The sequence below is a fragment of the Leiobunum rupestre genome, chromosome 3, assembly GCF_980474605.1.
Source record: "Leiobunum rupestre chromosome 3, qqLeiRupe1.1.hap1, whole genome shotgun sequence".
NCBI classification, from domain to species: Eukaryota; Metazoa; Arthropoda; class Arachnida; order Opiliones; family Sclerosomatidae; genus Leiobunum; species Leiobunum rupestre.
Window position 1 is genome coordinate 59,942,436 of NC_143386.1, and position 24,117 is coordinate 59,966,552.

Below are 24,117 nucleotides of genomic sequence, written 5' to 3' on the forward strand. Positions count from 1 at the left end.
AAAAAAATATCCTTATGTCCAGCCCCGATCTCAACGCCAGATAAATATTTCCAACCTAACGTAGACGTTCGCGTTTACGCATTATCACGAGTTACTAAAGCTTGTATAATAAAAAATATATAAATCTGATAATGTTAAAACCGAAATACGGATGGGGGAGGGTGAAGTGCGGATAAAATTATCAGTTCAAGTAAGAGTATTTGATATCCCCACAGTTCTTACCCCCCTTACAAAGCCCAGGGAGTATTAAATACTGAAAAACGGGTCCGACCAGAATATTGAATATTTTGACACGGTATGAGACGCAACGGTAAATCCTAGTTGTAGGAACTCTATTGGGATTTACTTTTGTTTTATTTTTTTCCGCTCTGACAGTTACTACTTTGAACTTTGTTGGAGAGCCGAAGTTATACTACAAACTCGACCGTTCATTCTATGGTCAACCATTCTGCTGTGGCGTCTAGGATTAACCGGAGAAAAAGGACTCCGCCAGTTCACAGAACTGGGTTAGCACCTGATACGTAAGTTTCAATTCAAATATTAATCCGGGTTTAACTTAAATTCAGGGCTCCCACCAAAATCTCAAAAAAAAAATAGGGAAATAGGGGATTTTTCTGGCTAGAAATAGGGTGAAATAGGAACCAAATATTTTAAAGTAGGAACCAAATACAGACCATTTTAATAAACAAAAATAAGATCTTTATTTAAATTTTTAAAAGCAGCAAATTTTTAAAACTGACTTAGTTTTAATTTAAAAAATGTTTTATCACAAAAATTAAGTACTTATAATAATTATAATTACTAAGTACTTAGTTTTAATTTCTAAAAACACTTTTATCAATCCCAAAAATGACTATAAATTTTTTGTAATAATTATATCACATTAAATCGGGTTTTTTTTAGCTTTTCTACGAAATATTTTAGACCGATAGTACTTTTCACCAAATGTACTAGAAATAGGGTCATTTAGTGACCAAATCCCGATTTTATGGTGGTTTAGGGACCTCGAAAAAAAGTAGGGGCTTTTAGGCATTTTAAGGACCTGGTGGGAGCCCTGTAAATTTAAAATTAACATTAACCCGTGAAAAACGGAACGTTAAATAGTCTGGGTACAATCAGTCCGTTGATATTTGATATTGTACTTCTTCCTAGTACCGAGTGTAGAAGTATATTTCTTTATCATAAGCCAATTATATTTTTCACATTCAAAATTCTTACTGAGCTCTATTCACGACACAGGCTTCGTAACAATTTTGCGTCTGCTCGCTGTTGTAAGCTTTGACATTGCTTCGCTAGAAGGCAATTTTCTTCCTGCTGATAACGTCACTTTGTGAATAGTTTTCAGTAGAATATTTTCATAATTATGAAACAATATTATAGATTTATGTTTTTACCTGATAAACTTTCCTTTAAAAACCACTAAATCAGGCACGATATATTTAAATAAAGAGCGTTTAAACGATTTAAACTGACTGATTTAAGTGGAATTTAATTTACGCAAATAATGTTATGAAAGTTTATAAACAGTAGGGGATATCTGGCGACGAGTTTAAGCATCAAACAAAAAAATCCGATTGAGTTTCCAACTTTTTTTCCTTTCCGATATTTCTTTCGGAGATAATTTATCTCTTCCAAGGACTCTCAGGATTTTAGTCACCACAAAACTCGTGATGCCATTTATAAGAAAGAAATACGAAGTGGCGAATGGTTTAGAATAGTTAAATAGTTTTTTTTTTAATATTTTCCATGACCTACATAAAAATCTGAACACCGCAAACCACTAGTGGACTAGTAGACCTTTTTAGCGTCTTTAATTTACCGCTCTGCGGTACTCCGAGATATTTATAGCTTTAAGAAGTACAAAAAATTATGTTGTATAACTAAAACTACCTGTGTATGGATACGGCGATTATTAGCGATCGAAACAAATATAGGTGGCGCTGCTGGTAATATCATGGAGAATATTTAATGAGACGTTTCGCATCAACATGCCAGTAGGATAACCAAAAGGGGGCCGCTCGTGATGCGTCAAAGCCACTACTTCCCGCAGCTGGCGTCCTCCACGCGCCAAAAGATCGGTTGTTCACCCCCTTTTTTTGTCAGCCCCCAATCTCAGTCTGGAATCACGGTGACGCGTAAAAATTGTTAAATCTTCCACTCCTGACGTTTTCTCCGTGGTAATAGCCTCTGCATATACACAACATTTCGATATATTTTGATATTTTTCGGTCGCAAATTATGTCGCTAAATAAAAATTTCGGAAACATACAAAGTTAATATTGTAGGTCTTTATAGGGCATTTACTAAATACAGGATACGATGGGTATAAAATGTAGGATTTGGTAGGACGTCTGGGCTTCCAGTGAGATGTATTCTAAGTGAATGTCTATTATCTCTAGCACAGGAATAAAAAAAAAATTTGTTGAGGTTAAACGGTAATAGTTAGTGTAGGGAGCTGTTGGCTCGAACGCGTGGCATGCAGGGCTTGCCACCACCCTCCTACGCAATATAACCCGGCCACCGGAATTAAAGGCTTTAAAAGTCGCTCGATGACTTAGGACTAAGGTGGTGCCTTGGGTGTTAGCCTAGCTGATTATTATTATTATTATTATACCTCTACTTGGAATGCTTATACTGTCGTATCGCGTATGGTAAGATCACTCTAACGGCTTTGGCCCCGCCTACGACAGAAAAATCCCCTCTGCGCACGCTCCCCTCTCACGTTGTTGTTTGTTAAATTAACATAGTGACGTCAAAAAAACCGTCAGCCACATCGAGAAGAAAATCTGCCGCGATAAGTATTCCAAGTAGAGGTATGGATACCTTTCTAGCAATCAAAGTCTTTTTTAGTTTATTTCAAAAAGAGGAGATAGAGTTGGGTTAAAATTTATTAAGTTTTAAGTAGCAATTTTATTTTTTTTACTTATAGTAAGAGTTAGATCTAGAATGTATTTATTATCTTTAGGGACGATTTTTGAAGTTACTGCCAATTCCCCTCAGACCGAAATTTCTTCAGCCTTTAGAGTTCAAATATAGGTTATTATAGGAAATTTAATGAAATTATAGGAGAGAAAAGGAAAAACGTTAAATTATAGGGAAAAAATAGGAAATATAGGAACGGTGGTCACCCTGATATATTCTTGGTTACACAGGGTTGCCACAAAATTTTCAGATTCAAATTCCCTGACCATTTTAAGAGATTTTCCCTGACTTTTTAAGGCCAAAATATTTCTTTTATATTTTACTTTTATCAGAAGTTAATAAATTTGATGGACTTATATTTCAGTAAAAAGGTTATTGCAATGTTGAAAAAATTAGCCAAACATTCAAGGAAATAAATGATAATCGTGGAATTTGTCATAGATCTAGAGTTAAATTACCTTCAAAACGTGCCAAGATAAAATTGAATTCCCTGAATTTTTACCAATTCTTAAAATTCCATGACATTTCCCTGATTTTTTAGGCCCATTTTTAAATTCCCTGACATTTCCCTGACGTGTGGCAACCCTGTTACATAAAATCGCGTATATTTTTAACCACGCTGAAGAATCTAAAGAAGATTAAATACTAGGCAAAAACGTGTGTAGACAACGCGTATTACCAAAAATAGATATAAACAGCAAGTCTCTAATTTGAACCTTGTACTCCCTTTACCATGTATTCAGAGATACAAGCCCCCACCAATCAGAAGACTCCTCAAACTTTGAAATTTGGGAAAGTAGTGTCAGACGATACTAGCGACTCAGGAGGGATTTGGCGTAAGCTCTCTGTTAGTTTTTTTTGGGGCCAGTTTACACATCGTGGATAGGGTAAAAATTGATCAGATTACACGGCCCAGGCTCAGGCTCAGGTTCAGGTTCAAACTAGAGACTTTCGGGTTGTCTATTTACTTTTGGTATTATGTGTACCCCAATATCACATCGAGAACTAAGTCAGACAAAGGATTTGGACGAAAACAATAGATGGTAGGAGGTGACGATGTGTTTATCGCCTATTTGATAAAACGATCAAAGGTTATTATAGGCGTCATATTATTAATCTGTCATTCGCAATTTATTGACGTTGACATGCCAAGCATTGGAATCCAAGGGAGTCGGTTTAAGATAACGACAAATTTTAAATTTTGGAGTGCAGGGTTCTTTTTTTTTTAATTTTTTTTTATTCGGATTTTTATTGATTTTAGGGTTTTATGCCGGTTTTTCTTGACAAATTGATAAATAGTAAATTTACTGCAGCGATAACGTTAACTATAGTTTAAATTAATCTTTATTCAATAAATTATTAATAATACAATTTAAGTGCCTATCCTAGGGGCCCATCCTTGGAAGGGGCCCTCCAGTGACCGTAATTACTGTATTCGAAGGCATAAATCTATAATATCAATCGTAATGTATATCGGAGAAATTCCTAGGTAGAAGATTGTTTTAAAATTACCAAAATTTCTGACTGGGAGCTAGGAGCAACAAACACAAGGAGAACGCAGCTAGCCTTTAAACACACTATCGAAGGGTTGTGTACGAATTTCATTGGACGAGCGTCACGAGCCTTTACGCTGAACGTTTTACGGGCGGGGGCAAGACAATTTCCGAATTTTCCCCTTTCGACGGCAGCAGGCGCTAAAGCGTCTAGCCAATGAAAAATGTACACAAGAAAATCCACGACTTTTGACGGGTTGCGTTCTCCTTGTGTAAAGTGTTGTGTTTGTTGCTCCTAGCTGGCAGTTTACAGACGCAGCCTTAAATCGCAATGTTGCCTAATTATCGCATATTTAGTCGACGATTGTTAAGAGCTTTAATTTAGTAATTTAACCTTAGAGCTCAGACTTCTACGCTGAATCAGGGAAATTCAGGCACAGCCTAGTTCCAGGGATAAGAGTAAATGCAGCGCGTGAAAAGGGGGCCCAGACTAATTATCTGCCTATATTTAGTGAAATAAAACTTTGATTATAACTTAGGCCTAAGGTGGTGCCTTGGGTATTAGCAGAAGAAAATAGGGGGAAGTACGCTTCTAGTCAGCTTTGGAAAGGCGTCACTTTTCACGAATTTTCGCGCCAAAACGGTTTGGCGGGAAATCGAGGATGAATACATCGTTTAAAAAATCAATTTTTCTTAAATAGAACAATTGTAACATAATGTCCTTCTCATTCTCTGCTAATTGAGCTAAGGTGTATTTGCTTTCGTCGTTTATAGCCGAGTTGAATCAAAACAAAAGTGGAACTACCTTTTCAGTTTGGTTTATTATGCGTAAAAAGGCATTTTCGTGGGTCACACGACGACTTCTATGGCTCAAAGCTACAGATACGTACTTCCCCTATTTTCTTCTGGTATTAGCCTAGCTGATTATGAAATAGAAACCATTTCACCATTTTATCACACTAGTGATATTTTATACTAGTAGCTAACCATGTTAACAATAACAAAAGTATAGACTACAATGACGGGATTTGAAATGGGCAAAATATCAAAATTATAGTACTTTATAGGACATTTTGGGGATTTAGCTAAAAATATAGGATGTTATAGGACATTTTTTTAAATATTGGATTTTCTAGGAATTATAGGACCTCTGGGGCCCCTGCAATTGTTGATTTTATAAAATGTCTTTACGCTTGCCCAACTTGTTGAAATGTTGCCCTGGAATAGTTCAGCCAATGCCTAAGAATTAATTCATAAACTCTTTAGTGGGAGAGAAAACGGATCCACAGCTGAAGCGGGGAGGCAACATTTCAACAAGATGGCCAAGGTTATTTTATAAAAAGAACTATTCTATACTAAGGATTCTATATTTTTATAAAAATATAGAATCTTTGTCTTTACCAATATAATATCAAGAATGTATTTATTTATACTCAGGGAGAATGAATATGTCGAGACTATCGACGGACACGTTGAGGCCCTAACCCCGTCGCGCTAAGGGGGGGGGGGGAAAGGAGGCGGTCTTATTTTTTGCGTCCTCGCTGCAGCGTTAATCGCGTCGAAAAACGTAATTTTTAAGAACCAATGAGATTGCAGTATTATTTGATTTTATTAAAGCGGGGGAGCATACCGGGGCCCCAACGGGTGGAATTAGAGAAACGCTAAAAATAATCTCGACATATTCATTCTCTCTGAGTATAAATAAATACATTCTTGATAATATAAACTATTGTTAAATTTTCGGTGTATTTAATACGTGGTTTCACTTTTTCCTACCTGTTCGGTAATCGGTGGATACTTCTTGTCCTGGAACGAAAGGTGCAAAATTAAACTATTCAATAGGCTTTTCTATAAAATAACATTGGCCTTCTTGTTTTGATGTTTCTGCTGCGTCCATGACGTTTTACTACGAAAAGCCCTGGACATAAGGGTAAATTCGACCAGGAAACCTGTTTTAAAAGCACTCTCGCCAGCTGAATTTCCCCACATAGGTAGCTTTTAGTTCTTTTATTAAATGAGATGGCGCTGGAGTCTATCGCGACGCGTGCTATGAGCCATTCCAATCTCACTTCAATCTTTATTGCGAAAGTCGAACCTTAGAGTAAAAGTATATGTGGGAAGGAATGAACTATATGCCCCAAAGAGTTAGAAATCAGTCACTCCAGGGGGCTGAAAATCCTGTCTCCGCTACCTTTGGCTGTACAGCGTAGTTAGAGAAACCTCCGCTACTCTCATTGCCGCTACTATCTAATGGACAAAATTGAAAGAAAATAAGTAGTCCCGAACTCGACGCTAACACAAATTTTGAGCTTGCGAGATTGCAATTAAGTATAAACTGAACTGCACTTCTACGTATTTCGTGACGAATGAACTACATAAAAACAAGTTCAGCAAGCGAAGCTTATTTTATGGAAAGGCCTATTGTGAAAACTATTATACCCTCGAATCGAACTACTCTTCTAAGTTCTTACCCTACTCCAGTGGCGTAGCCAGGATTTTGGTGTGCCCCCTTCCCCCTACTCCGAAATCCCAGAACCAGCAAAAAGTATCCGCTTAATGGAGGCAATCCATGCAAATAGGAAAGAAAAACGTGGGATTGATTTGAATAGGCGCCTTAATAAAACATCTTCAAGGAAATCGCAAAGAAGTAATATATCTGAGAGCCAGAAACTTCCAATTACTGGTTGTTGAAATAATGGAAACTTTTCACCTGTAAACAGAACGCCGTGATTTTGCTATGGTTTAAAAAGTCAGAAAAGGCTACATGGTTAAAAGGAAACACTTGTTGCATACCGTACAAGTGAAAAGTTTCCATAACTTCAACAAGCACTATATAAACCGTAACTTTCAGGTCCTGGTTCTCGTAAATATTACTTGGCGATTTCCTTGAAGATGTTTTATTGAAGCGTCTATTGTAGTTGTAGTCTGCTGCTGGATTGGTTAATGCAGTACAGGATTTCCCATTAGGCACACTAGGCCCTATGGCGGTCCATTTCTAGTTGAGAGGCGGCAAAGTTTTGGGCCGGGGGGTGTAAAATTTATTTTTTCAAATGATTTTTTTTGTTTTCGCGTGGGTTACGTTTGCGGGGAAGATAATAGATGTTTCTATATAATAAAATAAATAAAAATTAAAAAAAAGAAAATGTTGCTCTTACGTCACAAAACACTGCTTTATTAGTATATTCCTCGCACGCGCGCTAGAAAAACATATATTCCTAGGGACTGTAGCTAGAGCATAGCGCCGATTTAATTTCGGTCGGCGACGGCGTTTGGCGAAAAACACCCCGAAAATCCTCGGTGGCGTGAAAGGGAAAAAATGTCTCCCCTCTTTAGAAAATTTAAAATGTTTTTGAAAGGAAAAAAAGTTGCGTAGGAAAACGCAAAAAATTCCGGCGGCGGGAACAAAATTTATCGGCGGCGGCGCGCCGAAAAGTAAATGACTCGGCAGAGGCGGTAAAAATTTCGGCGACGGCAGCGTTGTATCGGCGGCGCTAGGCTCTAACCATAGACAAATAAAAGATTCTACTGGACTGCTATCCTTTTCAAAACGCGTCTCCTCAACGTAACCCTCGACTACTAGCGCCACCTTTTGAAATAATGGTGAAAGCGTAGAATTACGTCACTTTGGGTACAACTTATGTCACAGACTTTTTAGATAATTTTTAAACCGACGAATACCGACCGGAAAAACCAGCCGGATATTGTACCCAATTCCGGTTCATACCCTTCCTCACCCCCAAGTGGAGGGTTACATTGCGGGGACGACAATATTAGTACGGGGTAAGGCACGGGATTGCTGTCCTGGATAATCTTTTATTTGTCTATGCTCTAACCATGGACTAAACAAAACGTTTTGTTTAGTCCATGCTCTAACAGTAGCGCGCGCTCGTAGACTTGTAAAAGTAAAAATGAGGTGGGGTGGCGGAGTGGTTAGCACTTTCGCCTCGCAGCAATAGGAGCCGGGTTTGATCCCAGCTAGTGGCACTGGGGGAAAATCCGGAACCACTCCTTCTGAGTAGAGTTTGCAAGTTCTCTCCCCACGGGTTTAAGGGGTTTTCCCCCGAGCTCTTTGGTTTTCCCTTCCCATAAAAACTTGCTGAGGTTAACGGTAATAGTAAGTGTAGGGAGATGACGGTTGGCTCGCGTGGCATGAAGGGCTTGCCACCACCCTCCTACGCATTGTAACCCTGCCACCTGTTACTTGATCACACACAAGCAACATTGCTTATGTGGTCGAAGGTGGTGCCTTGGGTATTAGCTCTATTTAAAAAAAAAGAAAAAAAAAGAGGCTGTGACATAAGAGGCAACATTTTAAATTTTTTACTTTTCATTCATTTCATTTTATAGAAACATCTCTTATCTTATCTGGATAAACTTTTTAGCAGCAGATGGAGGTTAAAGCGTGATTTTGAAATATGTGATTTGTTTTCAGCAACCCTAGCCCTTTGGCCCTTCCATCCTTCCGATGGGATCAGGACAAGGCGGCAGTTTCCTCTGGGCGATCTTCTGGTTCCTCGTCCTCCTGTTCGTTTCGTTCTTCGTCGCCGGCTTCTGCGTCCCATGGTACATCCTCTTCTCCATCTTCGAGGCTTGCATCCCGGGACTCCACGCGCTCACGGAAATCCTCCTCAAGGGAGTCAACTTCCCACACACTTGCTCCGACAATATGGTCCATCGACGCGACTACAAGAGCATCTAAGAAGAGCGCGTCGGTGTCTAGCCATGACAGCAAGTGCCAGCTCCGGATCCCGGTCTTCCGGATCCTGGACAGCCCCTTTTTGGCGCATTGAGCCGACAAACTCTAATTTGATCATCCGCCGGCCCTTATTATCAACTTTTAATCCTAAATATACCCCTACGATAGATTACGATGGCTCAATGGCCTTTTCTTAGCAATTAGCGCTAATATCATGGCTTATCTTAAGAAGACCCATGCAAAATGAACCGGTGACATATAAAAAATGATATTATATTACGCGAAATGAGAAACTCAACTATATAATCGAATCAGATTCTAAATGTATACCGGACTTGTTTTTAAAAATACTGTTAAATATGACATTTTATGATATATGAAGAAACTTGGTACTTACAATTGTTAATATCGCGTATTTAATCAACCTATTATCTAGATCTCTAAAACAATTTACGACAAATAAACAATTTTCATAATGTTATTGAATTTTGTCTGTTAATAAGAAACTACTACTATAAGTAACGCAATAATAAGTATGACAATTAGCTAGGTAGTAGGTATGCACCTATATATCGACCTATTTTTCAAATAAATAAAAAACAACGATATTCGATTTGTGATAGAAAATATGTAAAAACAACGATATTTGATTTGTAGAGGTTAACGGTAATAGTTAGTGTAGGGAGCTGTTGGCTCGCGTGGCATGAAGGGCTTGCCACCACCCTCCTACGCTTTGTAACCCGGCCACCTTTTTAAAGACATTATAAGTCGTTAGATTACTTGGGCCTAAGGTGGTGCCTTGGGTATTACAGAAAGAGGAAAATGTACTTCAACATATTGATGGGGATACGCCGAACGTAGATTAATATTAGAGCATATTAGCCTAGCTGATTAAAAAAATATGTATCACGTAAAATGCAAAGAAACATTCTGATATGCTCTTGCAAACTTTAATGAAAAATGAAAATAAAATGGTATGACAGTGCGCTGAACCGTCTTTTATACACTACTTTGTTAATATCGGCGCATCCCTACAATTAGCTAAATTATCACCGGACTGATTTCATAGATATTGAGCAATCAAGGTTTAGTTCAGCACAGAGATCCCCAATGATGATCATGACGAAACACACTACTGCCAAGGAGGATAATATACCACTCAGTTTATTTGAAAGTCTAAGTTGGAGCTAAGCAAGAGTATCGGTGTCGAAAAAAGGTTCGATCAGAAAATTTACATAAAAAATACGATGTTACTTATCTATTAATGACATAATTATAGGCCAACCAAAACTATATATCAGACCAATATGCAATGAGCTACCAGTAAGCAACAGTCAAATAAGTCGAGATACGTGACTTTTTTTTAAATAAATTTAAAATCGTTGAGTTTTAACATTACGCTAACTTATTATTGCTTTAAACATCTTATTAACTTTATACTTTAATCATAAGTTAAAATTGAAACTTTATACTTTAATCATAAGTTAATATTGTAACTTCATACTTTTATCATAAGCATACTACACTTACACCATACCAAACCTTAACTAGTGAAGCCAATGGAGAAGAGTCACTGGAAGTGACGAATTTCATGATAAAAAAACTTCCGATTACGCAATTCGCGACCGAAACGAGTCTAGGAGGCATAACGGCGCTAGCTTCTCCAGGGTTGGACATAAGGATATTTCTTTTAGTAGTCAGCCTGAACAGTGAGCCTCATACCCTAATTTATTTTAATAGTCACTGACTAGTGGGGGTAAAATTGGTGGTATAAAAACCAGAAGGACAGCCAACATTTTGCTTTACCCGTCAGAATTAAAATAGGAGTTTAAGATCACTTGAGTTACATGATGTTATTTTTTTTAAATAAAATGGGATTGATGAATGATGAATTTATGATACGCCATATCCGCCATTATTTATGAATATTTAGGTAAATTTTTTACTGGTCAATTTGACTAGTAAGCCCCCAGATTTCGATTAAATTCAGTAGTCAGAGCATTTATTTTAGTAGTGAAATGCCGTGACTAGTGCCTTATGTCCAACCCTGGTAGCACCTATGATCTAGCGTCTGCTACAGCCAAACTAAAAAGCAATAAGAAATTTTTCTTCATATTAATCTTATCAAAATATAAGCAAACGATGCAAAAATTATATTAAATTGCAAGTATCATTATTTATAAAGTCAAATTATTTTACGAATATTGATGAGGAAAAACTAATAGCATCTGCTTTAGCCGCTACCTATCTAGATTAATATTCCCAACTCAATGGCGAATATCGGCGACAAACTATTATTAATATTCAGTCTTAGGTGGTTTTTTTGTGTCACACTTAATATATTATTTAACTTATAGTATAAATAATTTTTTTTGTCTAGATATAAAACAAAAAGTTGCTTTTTAGACTTACTTCACTTTTGCTCTCAGGTAGCGAATTGTAATTTAATTATACAAGTCTTACAACGGTGGCCTCATTATCTGGATCAAGCCTTGTAAGAAAGTCAATAATATTGTATCTATAGAAAATGACTCGTCATTTTATTAAAAAAACTATGACCTATAATACTATATTATTATGTACATGTGCAATAATAAAGCGCAACTACATTAATTGATATATCAAGGGTTTCATTTAATATACACTTTGGTTTTTTTTACATTACAATATATCTATAGGTAATTGCAGGGTGTAGCCATATTAAAGCTTCATTGCGAACTAACACAATAAATTTCTCATTTTATACAACTTTTTTTTTCCATTCAATTTGCTTGAAAATTACCAAAAATAATAAACTTCGCACATTTCACCCTTTATAAGATTATCTTCCCAAACATTTCTCATACTGGTAGGCACATTTTTTATTATACATATAAAATTTGATTCAAATTAAAGCACTATTTTTAATATTTCCTATGAAAAGTATAATTGAGGGGTGTAACGGAGTAGAAAGTTTTATAAAATTTACATTTCAGCGGAGTTAAGACTTTTACTACATATTATATAGAATGTCTATTGTATATAATATATATTTATAGAATAGGGGTAAAAAATTAAACTCTTAATAATAGTTTTGTAAAATTATGCGTTTTTCGAATTAATACCACAATGGTTGTCCAAACCACGGTCTGGCCATGTGCCATGGTTAAGTTAAAGTATTTTGCAGTTTAGGGTAACCTAAGCCTACCACGATATCCTACGAGATATTTTCACAAATTGTCAAAGGCAGCAATTATATATATGTATTTTCATTCAGAAGTAACGATACACCTGCTCAGTTAACAATACACGTAGGAAACAGGTTACAACTACCTATTCGTTATGAAAAAATATTCAATAACCCACCAAAAAAAACTATAATTGTTCAAAAACGTATGTATATATAAAATGTAATTAATATTCTAAACCAGAATTGGGTATTACCTTATAGTTAAGTCAAAGTAAGGTAGTTCAAAAACCTTGCTTTCACGCAATTTTAAATTAACCCCTAAACTTGGTCGTATAGTAATGCGTTAGATATAAGGTATTATCTTATCTGATTAATAATGAAAAACTGCGCAAAACTAGCAAGTCTTTAGGAGTTGACCTACTGGTGTTTTACGTTGTGCAAGTTTTTAACAGGTAAGGAAGGACTTAAAACGTTCGGAGAACTATAATATATAATTTTATTTATAAACCTACACTGGGTTAGGAGAACGATGTCTGTTAATTTAACTATATTCAACATCAATTGTGTACCAAATATGGATGTCACAAAAGCCATTAATCTACCATAATGATTAACTTATATAATTTTGAGGATGTGTCAATTTAGGCGTGAAGCTGCCTTTTAGTCTGTGTGATAGAAATTAACGCTATTCTTCTCAAAATATCTCATGACCGATATCTTTTCTATTTTCTGATAAATCCAAATTATTGCACAATTATCTCCAAGGTTCCTAAGTTATCTCAAAAAGTATGCATGGTTTGTAACAAGTTTAAATATATATGTGAACAAAAATTTTTACTTCTACGTATGCTTAACAAAATTGGTGTAGATATCTGTATTTTCATTATATTACAGCATTAGTTAAAATTAATTAATTATCAATGTGTTACAAATAGTTGCATTTCTACCAAATACCAAATTAAATATTTTAGTCTTAAAGGGTATAACACTTCCAGTTGCAAACTTAGAAAGGGGAAAATTCTAGTACAACTTGGGCAAGGTCTTAATACTCATTATTTCAAATTTGACTGATTGAAGTTTCTGTTTGTCAGTGTAGCTGCTAGTGTTATTTCATTTCGAGTAACTAGAGTTGATAATGATATTTGAAAACCATTTCTCAAAAGAAGTTTGCCTTTTCTAAATTTCCAACCTAGTATAGTTTTACCTTGCAATTCTCCGCAGAACTATAAAAAATTATCAAAAAGTATTCTGATCCTTCTACCTTTCATATGGTATTAGGAATTAAATTTAGTAATTTATCTAGACTACCACTAAATCGCTATTGCGCCTAAAATAAGAAGTGGCCAGGGGAGGGGGGTGGGGGGAAATGAAAGAATTAAATCTTTCTTTAATTTTTATCACAACCATCAGAGCGAGATTTTTTCATTATTTACCTTTATCCTATAATATTCAAGAGTACAAAAACTATCCTACACCATAATAATGGGTATATAAAGCAATACAATTTAAATACCTTTCCCTTAACGCGCAGATTTGATCATTACGCTTTCGTTATATATTTGTTAACTAGCAAAAATGTATTAGGCTAAGTCTTAAAAAAAAAGGTGATAAGAGTCTATGACAATGTTGAGAAGAAATACAGTAGCGCTCAATTGTTTCAATACAATTCTGGGTTTTATTACGGAAGAAGTTTAGCCGGAAAATATCGAAATTATTCTTAATAACAAAGAAACTTTAAATAAAAAGTAATTAAATTTGTTAGGAGCTTCTGTGACACCAATTTTTGAGATTAAATTAACCACGGATTTAGTTTTGTTTTTCATAAAAATCACTATAGCGGCCAGTGGTCCCAGTGTAGAATTGATCCAGTTAAATGTTGAATTTTTTCTAGTTTCCCTACGAACCTTTACGACTGAGAACTTATATAGAGTCGGTAAAGAACGGAAGCGATGACGGCCATGCCCAACGGAATCAACCAGCTTTTCCAAGAACTATCAAGAAGCAATGAAGATATGTTGCTGATATGGACCACTTTTTAAACTTACAAAGTTTTTTACTGAAGGGTACACCTAATTCAAACCAAGTCGCGACAGTTTTAAACTTTTGGTACTTTCATTTATTCCCACTTCCACCAAACAATATTGTTAAGCATGCTTAGCTAAGCAAATACTTAGTAAATGGATAATGGTATCAATAAACAAAATTAACGATCAAAGCACATATTGAAAAACAATTCCCTAAAAAAACTAATTTCAGAACCTTTTTCCAAATTACTATTGTTGATTTTAGTTAAAAAAAATTGTTTAAAGGCACCTTGGGATTAAATGTACATGATAAAAAAACCATATAACTTAAATGGTTTAATTAGACGTGCCAATACTGTATTTTTCTATAAACCTGACATCTACATAATTTAGTTAATTGTGAAAATATGTAAGCTCCAGAAAAAAATACTATTTTAAACTAGATTAAATGTGTTTTACAAAAAAATATTATTTAACATCCCACAAAGTAGAAAGCTAAGCTCTCATCTAGTGTATGGAACAAGGCTCATATCAGACAAATTAAAAAACTACATAATATCAGCAGAGGATAAACATTGTTAAACAACCATTCCAGGTTAAAAAGGTTAGAAGAAAAAAAAACCCCAACAGAATACCCATATTTTCAAAGCAATAGAGGACCTAGTACAGGTTGTGCAACATCTGTTTATATTGTAAGAAAACTAAGAATAATAGGTTCTAGTAGCTCAGCTTTCAAAAATATCCCATGAAATGAAAAAAAACTAAAGCAATGGAAAAAGCCCACCAATGTTACAGCAGGTGACCCACAAGTGCGCATAAGTGATTTTGAAAAACCCAGCACTAATGAGCATAATACTCAAGCAGATGATGACAAACAATTATTAGGTGTTTTTTTAGTACAGGTTTCACAGCACCAAACACCATAACATTGAAAAACATGTAAAAATCCATTCAGAAGTTTTTTTGTTTAAAGAATAGCAAATAAAGAAACAGCAAATGATAAATACTAAACAATACAAAAGATATTGTAGCCATAAATTTTACCATATATACTGGTGATCATTCTTACACAACACCAATTAGAGGATAGTCTAATACATTGAATAAAAACTTACCTGTCACTGGATGTGGACGATCCGTATTCACCTTTTTCTTGTACACTGCTTACTTTACTGCGGTCTTCCTAAAACAATCCAACAAAATCAATTTCAATATAGAAATTTAAAAATAAAGATAATAAAAAAATAGATATACCAACCTCACACAATTCCCCAATTTTATATTGAATCATAAGTTCCCTAGCATCAGTGGAATGGCCCACATCTTCGAACGCTTCAGTTGCATCTTTCCCAGCTTGTTCTAATAGAACTTCCTCCCCTCCTGGATGCTAAAATGAGATATGATAAGGTTTATAATGGAGTTAAAATTAATATTACTTAAAACATGATTGATTTCAAACATGGGAGTAATTTAAGCCTAAGCCTTCCTTATTATATAGGATTCAACTTAACGTTATCTTATCAACTTTTCCTTGTGTAATATGCACATTTATGGTAAATTATCAGGGTGACCACTGAAAAACCCCAAAAAATTTATAGGAATATACGAAATTCAACAGTCGATTTATAGGAGAATATAGGAGTATTTTCTTTAAAAAAAAAACAGGAACATATAGGAGTATTATCTTTGATAATATAGTAACATATAGGAAAATTTGCATAAATAAAATTTAAATTTGTGTTAAAATAAAAGAAACTCTATTTAAGCAGACTACGATATTCTTAATTCCGTTGAGTGCAGTTCTTTAGAGAAGCAGTTTACATTTTATCAAAGGCATCTGTATTACGAAAAGCGAACTAGGCACGCGGGAAATTCGTAAAAACCGCACGAAATACAAAATAATATCTAATTATAGGAAAAATGGTTAAATGATAGGAAAATAAAGGAAAGCATTGAAATATAGGAAAAATTATAAAATAAAGGAAGAATGGTCACCCTGGATTATGTATGAACTAGTGAAAACCTTATTTTATCATCACTAATGTCAGTAACAAAAGAACCCTACATTTTATACTGTGTAATATCCAATAAAATGTGGTTCCATGTGACTGACTGAAAGGAAGCGCACTAACAAAGTAGGAGAGTTTAGAAAAAGATAGGGTTTACTGACTTATGTTTAATGAAGCGAAGTAAAAGTCCTAGTTTAAACAAAACTATAACAAGGCGAAGAACTTTTCACACCTTTATATGTTGCGCAAAAAGACAGATAAGATGTTACTGGTATTTTTTCCTTAAGGAAACATTTGTCTGTTTCACCTTGAAATTAAACATTGGTTTGGGAAGTAATAAAACGTATATATTCATTAAGTGGGAGGGCCAATTACTTTAAAGCATATATACAAGTATCTACCATTAGCAGAGTTGTCTGCCTATTCCTAATCGCATCAAATTTACTTTTGTTTCATTGGTATAAGAAAAAAGGCTGATTAAAATCATAAAATTTCCTCTTCAGTTATGATACGAGCATACGAGCAAATGTTTTAGCCAACTAGAACTTTTATAAGATTGCATCACACTCTAAAAGGCTAATAGAAATAGTGGATACTTTAACGGCTTAATCAGTGAACCATTATTATATGAAATATCTAATAGCATTTCATATATCTATGCAATGAACAAAAAGGCAAAGTTGGCAAACGCAAATGCTAAGGCATAAAAATAAGCCTCGGCCTAAAAACAGCACGAGATAGTTGAAACTTATTTCACACTTACTTCTTCCAAAAACTTCGTTAAATCGTAAACTCCGTGATGTATTAAAACCCATACAGATTTCTTCTCATTGTGTTTCGCAATGTCCTCTAAGCTAAAATATTTTACTTCTGATTCTGTGTTTGCCATTGTGCCGCTAATACAAATAGTGCGTTCTCTTCTGTTCGGCTTTTTTCGATGATTTGCGCTAAAGTCTGCGTACCACAATTTGATCTGAAGGACGTTAATGCATAGACTAAAGATTTTTTCGAGATTTTTGACCTTGGAATTTTTTTTTAGATCTTCCAAGTAAATCCATTCTATTTATAGTTACTAAAAATACTCCTCTTATTTTTAGTACATAAATAACGTCTTTCAAGAATACTACTTTTGTAAAACAATTTTTAGTATTTAATAATGACCTTCATTTTTATTAATCAAAATAAATTTATCTAAATGAATAACTTGTCAGTCCATTTACTATTCCTTGCATCATGATTGGTTGGTTTCAGCGTGGGAAATAAGGCGGTGGCAGTGGGCAAATGACCAGTTTAAAAATTGCCCGGACCAGTTTATTAATTAAATCGGAGGTGGGTTAGTGCAAAGATAATATAACTACGTACCCTAGATTGGAAATCAAGCTCCTTGCACGTAATCCAGGCTCTTACTGAGTTCCCGGCGGAAGTCGGAAAAAACTGCCTCCATAGAGCCGCTGCTGGCAGGGCTACCGACATCTAGTTAAAAAGTTTTAGTTAAAATTGCGCGTGGTTTTTGACTTGCGGTTTTCAAGATATCAGATATTTTTTCGTTATATTGTTTTAAAACAATAGTGGATCATGCCTGTAGCTCTAAAAAAAAATTTTAAACGAAAGAGAACTAAAGGTGAGTAATATAATTTTGGGTTAACTATTGAAATTCCTTATTTCTCACCCTGCTATGGAGCCCGATTTTTCCGACTTCCGGCGCGAGCTCAGTAAAAGCCTCACGAGAAAACGGGCTATCGAGAAACGCTGAGATTTCGAATCTAGGGTTCGTAGTTATATTATCTTTGGTTAGTGCACGGACTGTAAATTTAGAGGACGAGTAAAGCGTTGCCTTCCCCTGTAGAATTTTGGTTTCCCCGTGCATCAATCACTTCGAAATAGAGAGAGAGAGTCCGTCAAGGTCATTTGTATCAGGCATAGAGCTAGTCCCCCCCCCCCCCACGCATGTTATCTGGAAACCTGGTCGACCGAAAGACGAGCGCTTTAGTTAATGACCTTGAGCGACTTCCGTCAGCCTGATCGGTGAACGGGGCGTAAAATACCTCGGGAATACCAGTCCTCTAAAATTTACAGTCCGTGGTTAGTGGCTTCAAAAGTCGCATGATGACTTAGGCCTAAGGTGGTGCCTTGGGTATTAGCCTAGCTGATTATTATTATTATTATTATTAATTAATTCAAGGTGTTTTAATTTTTTTAAGTCATTCTGCTTGAATATTTTGCAATTGGTAGGTGGCTGTGGCATGTTTGTACACTCCAATTCGAATAAACTAGGACTGTGGGAGTAGTGGTTTTAGGCAATCGAGTCGGGTATCAAGTACGAATTTTTTTTCATCGAGTATTCAAGTCTAGTCGAGTAATAGAGTACTTGATTAAGGGAAAATTTTCTTATTCTAGTCATGTAATTAAAAAAAAACCTCGAGTAATATTTTTAACGAGTGGGGTTATCGAATATACTTGATTAGAAGCTGGTCTTATTCGAGTAATTATGAAATTAAATTTAAAATTAGTATAAACTAGCTTTCAATGCTGAAAAATATTCCTTTAATTAAATGAACCACAATTTTCAGAACTTTAGTAACCTAGTGTGACTAGTGGGATATAAAAAGACTAGTATACTAGGCTAATAGCCTAATCATAGTAATTAATAGTAAAGTAACCATAGAATATACTTTTTTTAATTATTAATGTACCGTCTGTCCGTATATTGCTTAGGAAGTTAAGACTCCTATGTTCTAACGCCGGCCGACATTCGAATTCGTGAAGTGACACTCCAAACCAAAACAAAAACTTAATAATATTGTTTGAAGAAAAACCGCGCAGGCGTACTACGTATTAAAAACCGTGATCCATCCCCAAGGTCATTCAAAGCATTTGTTGTTTGTGCGTCTTGTAGGTACCGTTTATTATTTTCAACCCAAAAAATTCTAGGCCAGGGGGGTCACTGACCACCTGTCCACTTTCAAAAAAATCCTTATTTCCCACCCTGGTTGGTTTACCCACAGCCCGCTGCAAAGACTATATATACGCTTCGCTAAATCAAAGATAATTTAAACTCGTACCCTAGATTCGAAATCACTCTCTCGCGCGTTGCCGATAGCGTTTACCCACTTCCCGCCGGAACTCAGAAAAAATTCGCTCCATGGTTTGCGCCTTACCGCAACCACGGCCAAATTCGATCATGCGCTGCCACGCTATATAGCGCGGCAGCGCATGATCGAAGTTGGCCGTGCAGCAACCGGTGGAGCCTGATTTTTCTGAGGTCACGTGCCGGAAAAGGGTAAACGCTTCGCAAGAAAACCGTCAATGGGAAAGCTCTCAGTATTCGAATCTAGGGTACGAGTTTAAATTATCTTTGGCTAAATAGACTGGCGTGTTCCATGGCTCAACTTGGATACGATAGCAGACGCTGGTCAAAATTTTTCCCGCGATTCAGCAGTGCTACTAGTGGTGCCACTAACGGCTGGTCAAAGGCTTCTCTCGGGTTTCGAAAGTGTTAACAGGTTTTTTTGTATGGAGACGCCTGTCTAGTAAGCGCAGCGCTTGGTGTCTAAGGCTCTAGCCGACACCATATCGGGAGACTCTCAAAAAAAAAATTAAGCGCAGCGTATATAGTCTTTGGCCCGCTGGAAGTCGCCTAAAAGAGATTTTTCTAAGGACCTTGTGCGTCACCTACTCGCTCCTCTCCCATAGATATATCATGGATGCTTAGCGTCCATGGATATATGAAAAACTATGGTTTGTATCCATCATCATTTACCTGTTTTACCACCCATTACCATAGAACCACTCACTTCTGGTAATGTTATCACATAAGCCTTAGCCTAGCCTATTGAATTATTATTAACCGGAAGTTTATCTCGCTAAAAGCAGTAAATTTCGAAAGCTTCCTGGACACCAGAGATTTTATTATTCCTCTTCCATATTTTCTGTGGTGTCACGTAATTTATTTCAAAATGGCAACTTGGCCAGGTGATTTGCAGCAGCAGGAATCGCAACAGAATGATATTTCTGATTTAGAATTTGAAGACAATTTTGACCCTAAAGTAAATGAAAATCTAGATCATTTACCAGATTCAAAAGAGTATCTGTCACGCTTAGAAAAACGTTTAAGAAAAATGAAAAACCTCAAAACCCCACAAAACTTATTGGATGGTCTGAGAGAGGCCAATGACTCAGTTATGCTACAATTGACTCAACAATCCTCAAATATAGAATTCGAAAACGATCAAGAAAATCATAAACATGAAATTGGCTTATCTTACATTGAACAAAAACTTTTCCCAGATAAAGTTGCCTTGAATTCGGAGGAACTACTACATTTAGTCAAAGCTGATGTTTTGCAAACCATAACTACTGAAATAACGGATACATCTGATAATCAGTCAAATACTTCTCGTTGAATACATTCTTCAGTAACTTTCATTTACTTGTTACATTATTTACATTATTGGTAACACTTAATTTTGAAAAATTGTGTGTGATGAAAAAATTGTGAATTTTACAGAAAAATAAATGATGTTACGGAAGACTAGTTAAAAAAAACATTTACAGCAAACAATTCTGTACTTCTCATGAAACAAATTAAGCCTTATAAAACAAAAACCAAGTTCATTTTTAATAAACTACCCTTCAAATTAAATTGTGATGAAAATAAATTTAATTTAAAAATTCTCTTTCCACAGCCGCCGCCATCTCTTCATCTATCGAACCTATTGACTCATTAAAGTCATCACTGTCACTGTTATCACTCTTTTCACTATTGTAAGGTATTTCAGTTCTGGCAAATTTTGAAGACACTTCTTCATCTTCACTATCTATAATACCCCCAAATTCATCTTTCTTTAACAATACATCTTCCATTTCTGGTTCATCCACTTCAGTTTTTTTCCTCTTTTTCCACCCTTTTGGGAATTCTCCTCCACTTAAACTTTCCCCACTGGTTGACTCGGATTCAACAACAACTTTCAGCGTATTTCCTAATTCTTCTTCATTAGCTTCATTTTCTGATTCTTCACTGCAAGCGTCATCCACTTCTTGACCCATTTTAGTTATTTCATCGGTAGAAAAAGAAAGCAAAGGACTGTAGCTACTTGAAAATTTTAGATCATTTTCTTGTTGATTCTCAGAACTGGGGATATTGATTGTACTTTGTGAATCAACTAAACGCGAGGTTTCACTTTTTGGCACCTCATAATTTTGAAATCCAAATAAATGTTTTCGTTTAAGTCTTGCAAAAGGGTTCTTTGATATTTCTTCAGTTAATGGAAATATTCGTTCTTCAACCCTTTCCCAGCGTTCGGAGCAACACCAAAGCCAATCAGGGTTTACTACCCAAACTCCTTTCATTTTCTTAGCTTTAATAACTTTGATGGTTCCTAATTTAGCGGCGATGAGATGAGTTGTTCCGGTTTTTTCCGTGGTATGAGGTATCAAGTCCTTCGTGACATTTGCACCTAACGACTTGGCTAAAATCCATACTTTACTCTTTTCCGGTTCCACATTTGTAGGGATAACTCCGCTAAACACAATATTTAAATTTTGAAGTACTTTCCGACGAACATAGGGAATGACAAGTTTTAAATCAGGGATCTCCGGTTTATTATTCGTCTTCATTTGGTCATAGAGGTCGTAGAATGCTTTGTGAATCATAGCCAAAATCTCTTCCAAATACATTAAATAGTCATCGTCACAGTCTTTGTTGGAGTCTTGTGACAAATTATCAGTTTTTATCTCTCCACTTTCAGATGTACTATCTGTTAAGGATTCAGACACGACCTCCTCAATCAAATTTGGTGTTTCTCCATTGAGTTTACATTCTCCTTCCTCGTCTGTCTTCATGGGAGGCTCAGTTTTAGTATCCATTTTCTCGTTAGGAGTATTCTCAACACTACTTGTAGAATCAGAAGATGATGTCCCATCTCCCGGCTCTGGTGTTATTTGTTTACCTTCAATGATTGGATTAGAGTTGTTAGTTTCAGCCGGAACAACCATGTCAGAAGGATTAGGTTTTGATTCAATGGCACTAGGTTTTTCATTATTTTCACTTTCTGGAGCCATGGTTTTATTTTCAGGACCCTTTCTTTTTAGGAGAACCATGTTTTTCTGTTTTTCTGTGATATTGTCTGGAACTGTGGATTTTTTTTGTTTGGAAGGTCTCAATTTATATTCACTTCGATCAATGCCTAGCGGAGCATTAATGTCACCAGTACCAGTGAAGTAATGATACGGTTTAACTGGAACCATGTTGGGAGCAAAATTCCAGACATCTTCTCGATCATCTATGATGCATACCATTGAATCACCGCAAGGGAAAAGAGCTCTGAAATAATTATTTTATTATATCAGGACAATTCAAATGTAGACTCTAAAATGATGCGAAAAACCTACTTTAGGTTTCCACACTTTGTTGACTGACTGAAGCATTCATCCCTGGAAAGGATGCGATGTGAAAAGTATTTTCCTTGATAATCGATCAGGCAAGCTATGTGATGAGCGTAAGGTCTAGCTCCAAAGGTGAAGATGTGAAGTTCATATAATTTCGATATTTTTTCCAAAAATTCCTCAGTGCCAGGCCTAAATTTTGTATGATACCAGGGAGATCGTACTCCGTACAATTGAAAATGAAAAATATCTTTCATGTCAGGAGGCACGTCTTCGTTTGTTGTGTGGATTAGAGTCTGATCCAAGTCAACTAGAAGAACCAATTTCCTAGTTTTTAAAAGCCTCTCTTGGTCAGCTTTTCCAAGTATTTTTGCTTGCTACAAAACAAAAATAAAATTAAATCATATTTGTAATTTTTTATCAAATATATTGAAAGAATTACATCTTCACTTATTCTAAGTTCTGGTACACTATGGATCATGCTGACCGAAGCATTTGTAGTAGCGTTAGCAGTTTTTTTGGTATCTAATCTGAAATATGAAATATATTTAAACAATCGCCAGAAAAGATTAGCATCCATAGTCATACTGTCTTAGATCAGCACCACATTCAGCACACAAATCTTTCATGACGACTGGATGAGCGCAAGCACCAGTTTTAAACAAAAGAATTTGAGTTCTGAAAATTAAAGAATGAAACTTATTATATCTACAATCTACTGTATGTTCAAAATGCAGTAAAAACATTACCCTGGATGTAAGTCTTCCCCTTCTTTCACTAAGAGTTTATGGATGGTTCCTTCCACTTTTGATTTCATTTTCTCGACAGACTTGACCGTATTATCTTGACTTTTTATTTCATATAACAAAAGAATTGTTCCGATGGAAAACCTATTTCCCGACTTTACTTTCCATTTTAATAATTTAGATGAATGTTGTAAATCAAAAATAACAGAGTCAGTGCTACCGTTGTCCTCCATTCTATTTTCGTGAGCGTAACGGAAATTACGGCCGAGGCCGGCGTCTGCAAAGTTAAAAATTTATCATTCTCTTAATTCGGCACGGCCAACTTCGATCACGCGTACCGTGCTTTAAGTACGCGTAATCGAAGTTGGCTGTGACTTCGGCCACCTAGGGGTACGTTCAGTAACGCTCATCAAAAACATCGCTGAGTAATCGATGCCAACATTTTGTTACTGTACGATTTTTCACGTTTCCGATTTGACGTCACGATAGGCATCCGATGCTCATCAAAAAAACCATTTCGGCGAGAAGGTGTTTTTGATGACTTGACGTCAAACGCGTCGGTGTTAACATTTATAGCCGCCATCTTTAAAAACAGCGCTGACTAAAATAACACCGTTCAGTAACTGTGTAATGGACGCTTCAATAAAAGATACTCGGTTTCTACTCCCCTCTCC

The 24,117-nt window shown here is 35.9% G+C and overlaps 3 protein-coding genes across 3 annotated transcripts; 1 reads left to right on the plus strand and 2 right to left on the minus strand.

Annotated features, from left to right (window-relative positions):
* The first annotated feature begins 375 nt into the window (after positions 1–375).
* Positions 376–9,588, plus strand: LOC149953491 (uncharacterized). The gene is made up of 2 exons (XM_090170251.1): positions 376–521; positions 8,848–9,588. The coding sequence occupies exon 2, from the start codon at positions 8,881–8,883 to the stop codon at positions 9,112–9,114; it is 234 nt and encodes a 77-aa protein (XP_090026377.1). The 5' UTR covers positions 376–521; positions 8,848–8,880; the 3' UTR covers positions 9,115–9,588.
* A 4,583-nt stretch (positions 9,589–14,171) lies between these two features.
* On the minus strand, positions 14,172–17,281 carry Cyt-b5 (Cytochrome b5). Its single transcript, XM_090168867.1, has 4 exons — positions 17,077–17,281; positions 15,563–15,691; positions 15,420–15,487; positions 14,172–14,271 (listed from the first exon to the last, which is right to left on the minus strand). Exons 1-4 carry the CDS (start codon positions 17,200–17,202, stop codon positions 14,187–14,189), a joined length of 408 nt encoding a protein of 135 aa, XP_090024993.1. The 5' UTR covers positions 17,203–17,281; the 3' UTR covers positions 14,172–14,186.
* Positions 17,282–20,694: 3,413 nt separating this feature from the next.
* On the minus strand, positions 20,695–23,750 carry Fcp1 (RNA polymerase II subunit A C-terminal domain phosphatase Fcp1). Its single transcript, XM_090168868.1, has 5 exons — positions 23,447–23,750; positions 23,286–23,375; positions 23,140–23,227; positions 22,704–23,074; positions 20,695–22,635 (listed from the first exon to the last, which is right to left on the minus strand). The coding sequence occupies exons 1-5, from the start codon at positions 23,674–23,676 to the stop codon at positions 20,973–20,975; spliced, it is 2,442 nt and encodes an 813-aa protein (XP_090024994.1). The 5' UTR covers positions 23,677–23,750; the 3' UTR covers positions 20,695–20,972.
* Positions 23,751–24,117: the final 367 nt, after the last annotated feature.

Bases quoted from the DNA above. Each gene is read 5' to 3' on its own strand.
- LOC149953491 (XM_090170251.1), top strand. From the start codon at position 8,881: ATGGGATCAGGACAAGGCGGCAGTTTCCTCTGGGCGATCTTCTGGTTC.
- Cyt-b5 (XM_090168867.1), bottom strand. From the start codon at position 17,202: ATGGCAAACACAGAATCAGAAGTAAAATATTTTAGCTTAGAGGACATT. The intron at 15,692-17,076 runs GTAAGTGTGAAA...ATCTCATTTTAG, and splicing joins TAACGAAGTTTTTGGAAGAA to CATCCAGGAGGGGAGGAAGT. The intron at 14,272-15,419 runs GTAAGTTTTTAT...GCTTCTTGATAG, and splicing joins TCGTCCACATCCAGTGACAG to TTCTTGGAAAAGCTGGTTGA.
- Fcp1 (XM_090168868.1), bottom strand. From the start codon at position 23,676: ATGGAGGACAACGGTAGCACTGACTCTGTTATTTTTGATTTACAACAT. The intron at 23,228-23,285 runs GTATGACTATGG...TTCATATTTCAG, and splicing joins TGTGGTGCTGATCTAAGACA to ATTAGATACCAAAAAAACTG. The intron at 22,636-22,703 runs GTAGGTTTTTCG...TAATTATTTCAG, and splicing joins ACAAAGTGTGGAAACCTAAA to AGCTCTTTTCCCTTGCGGTG.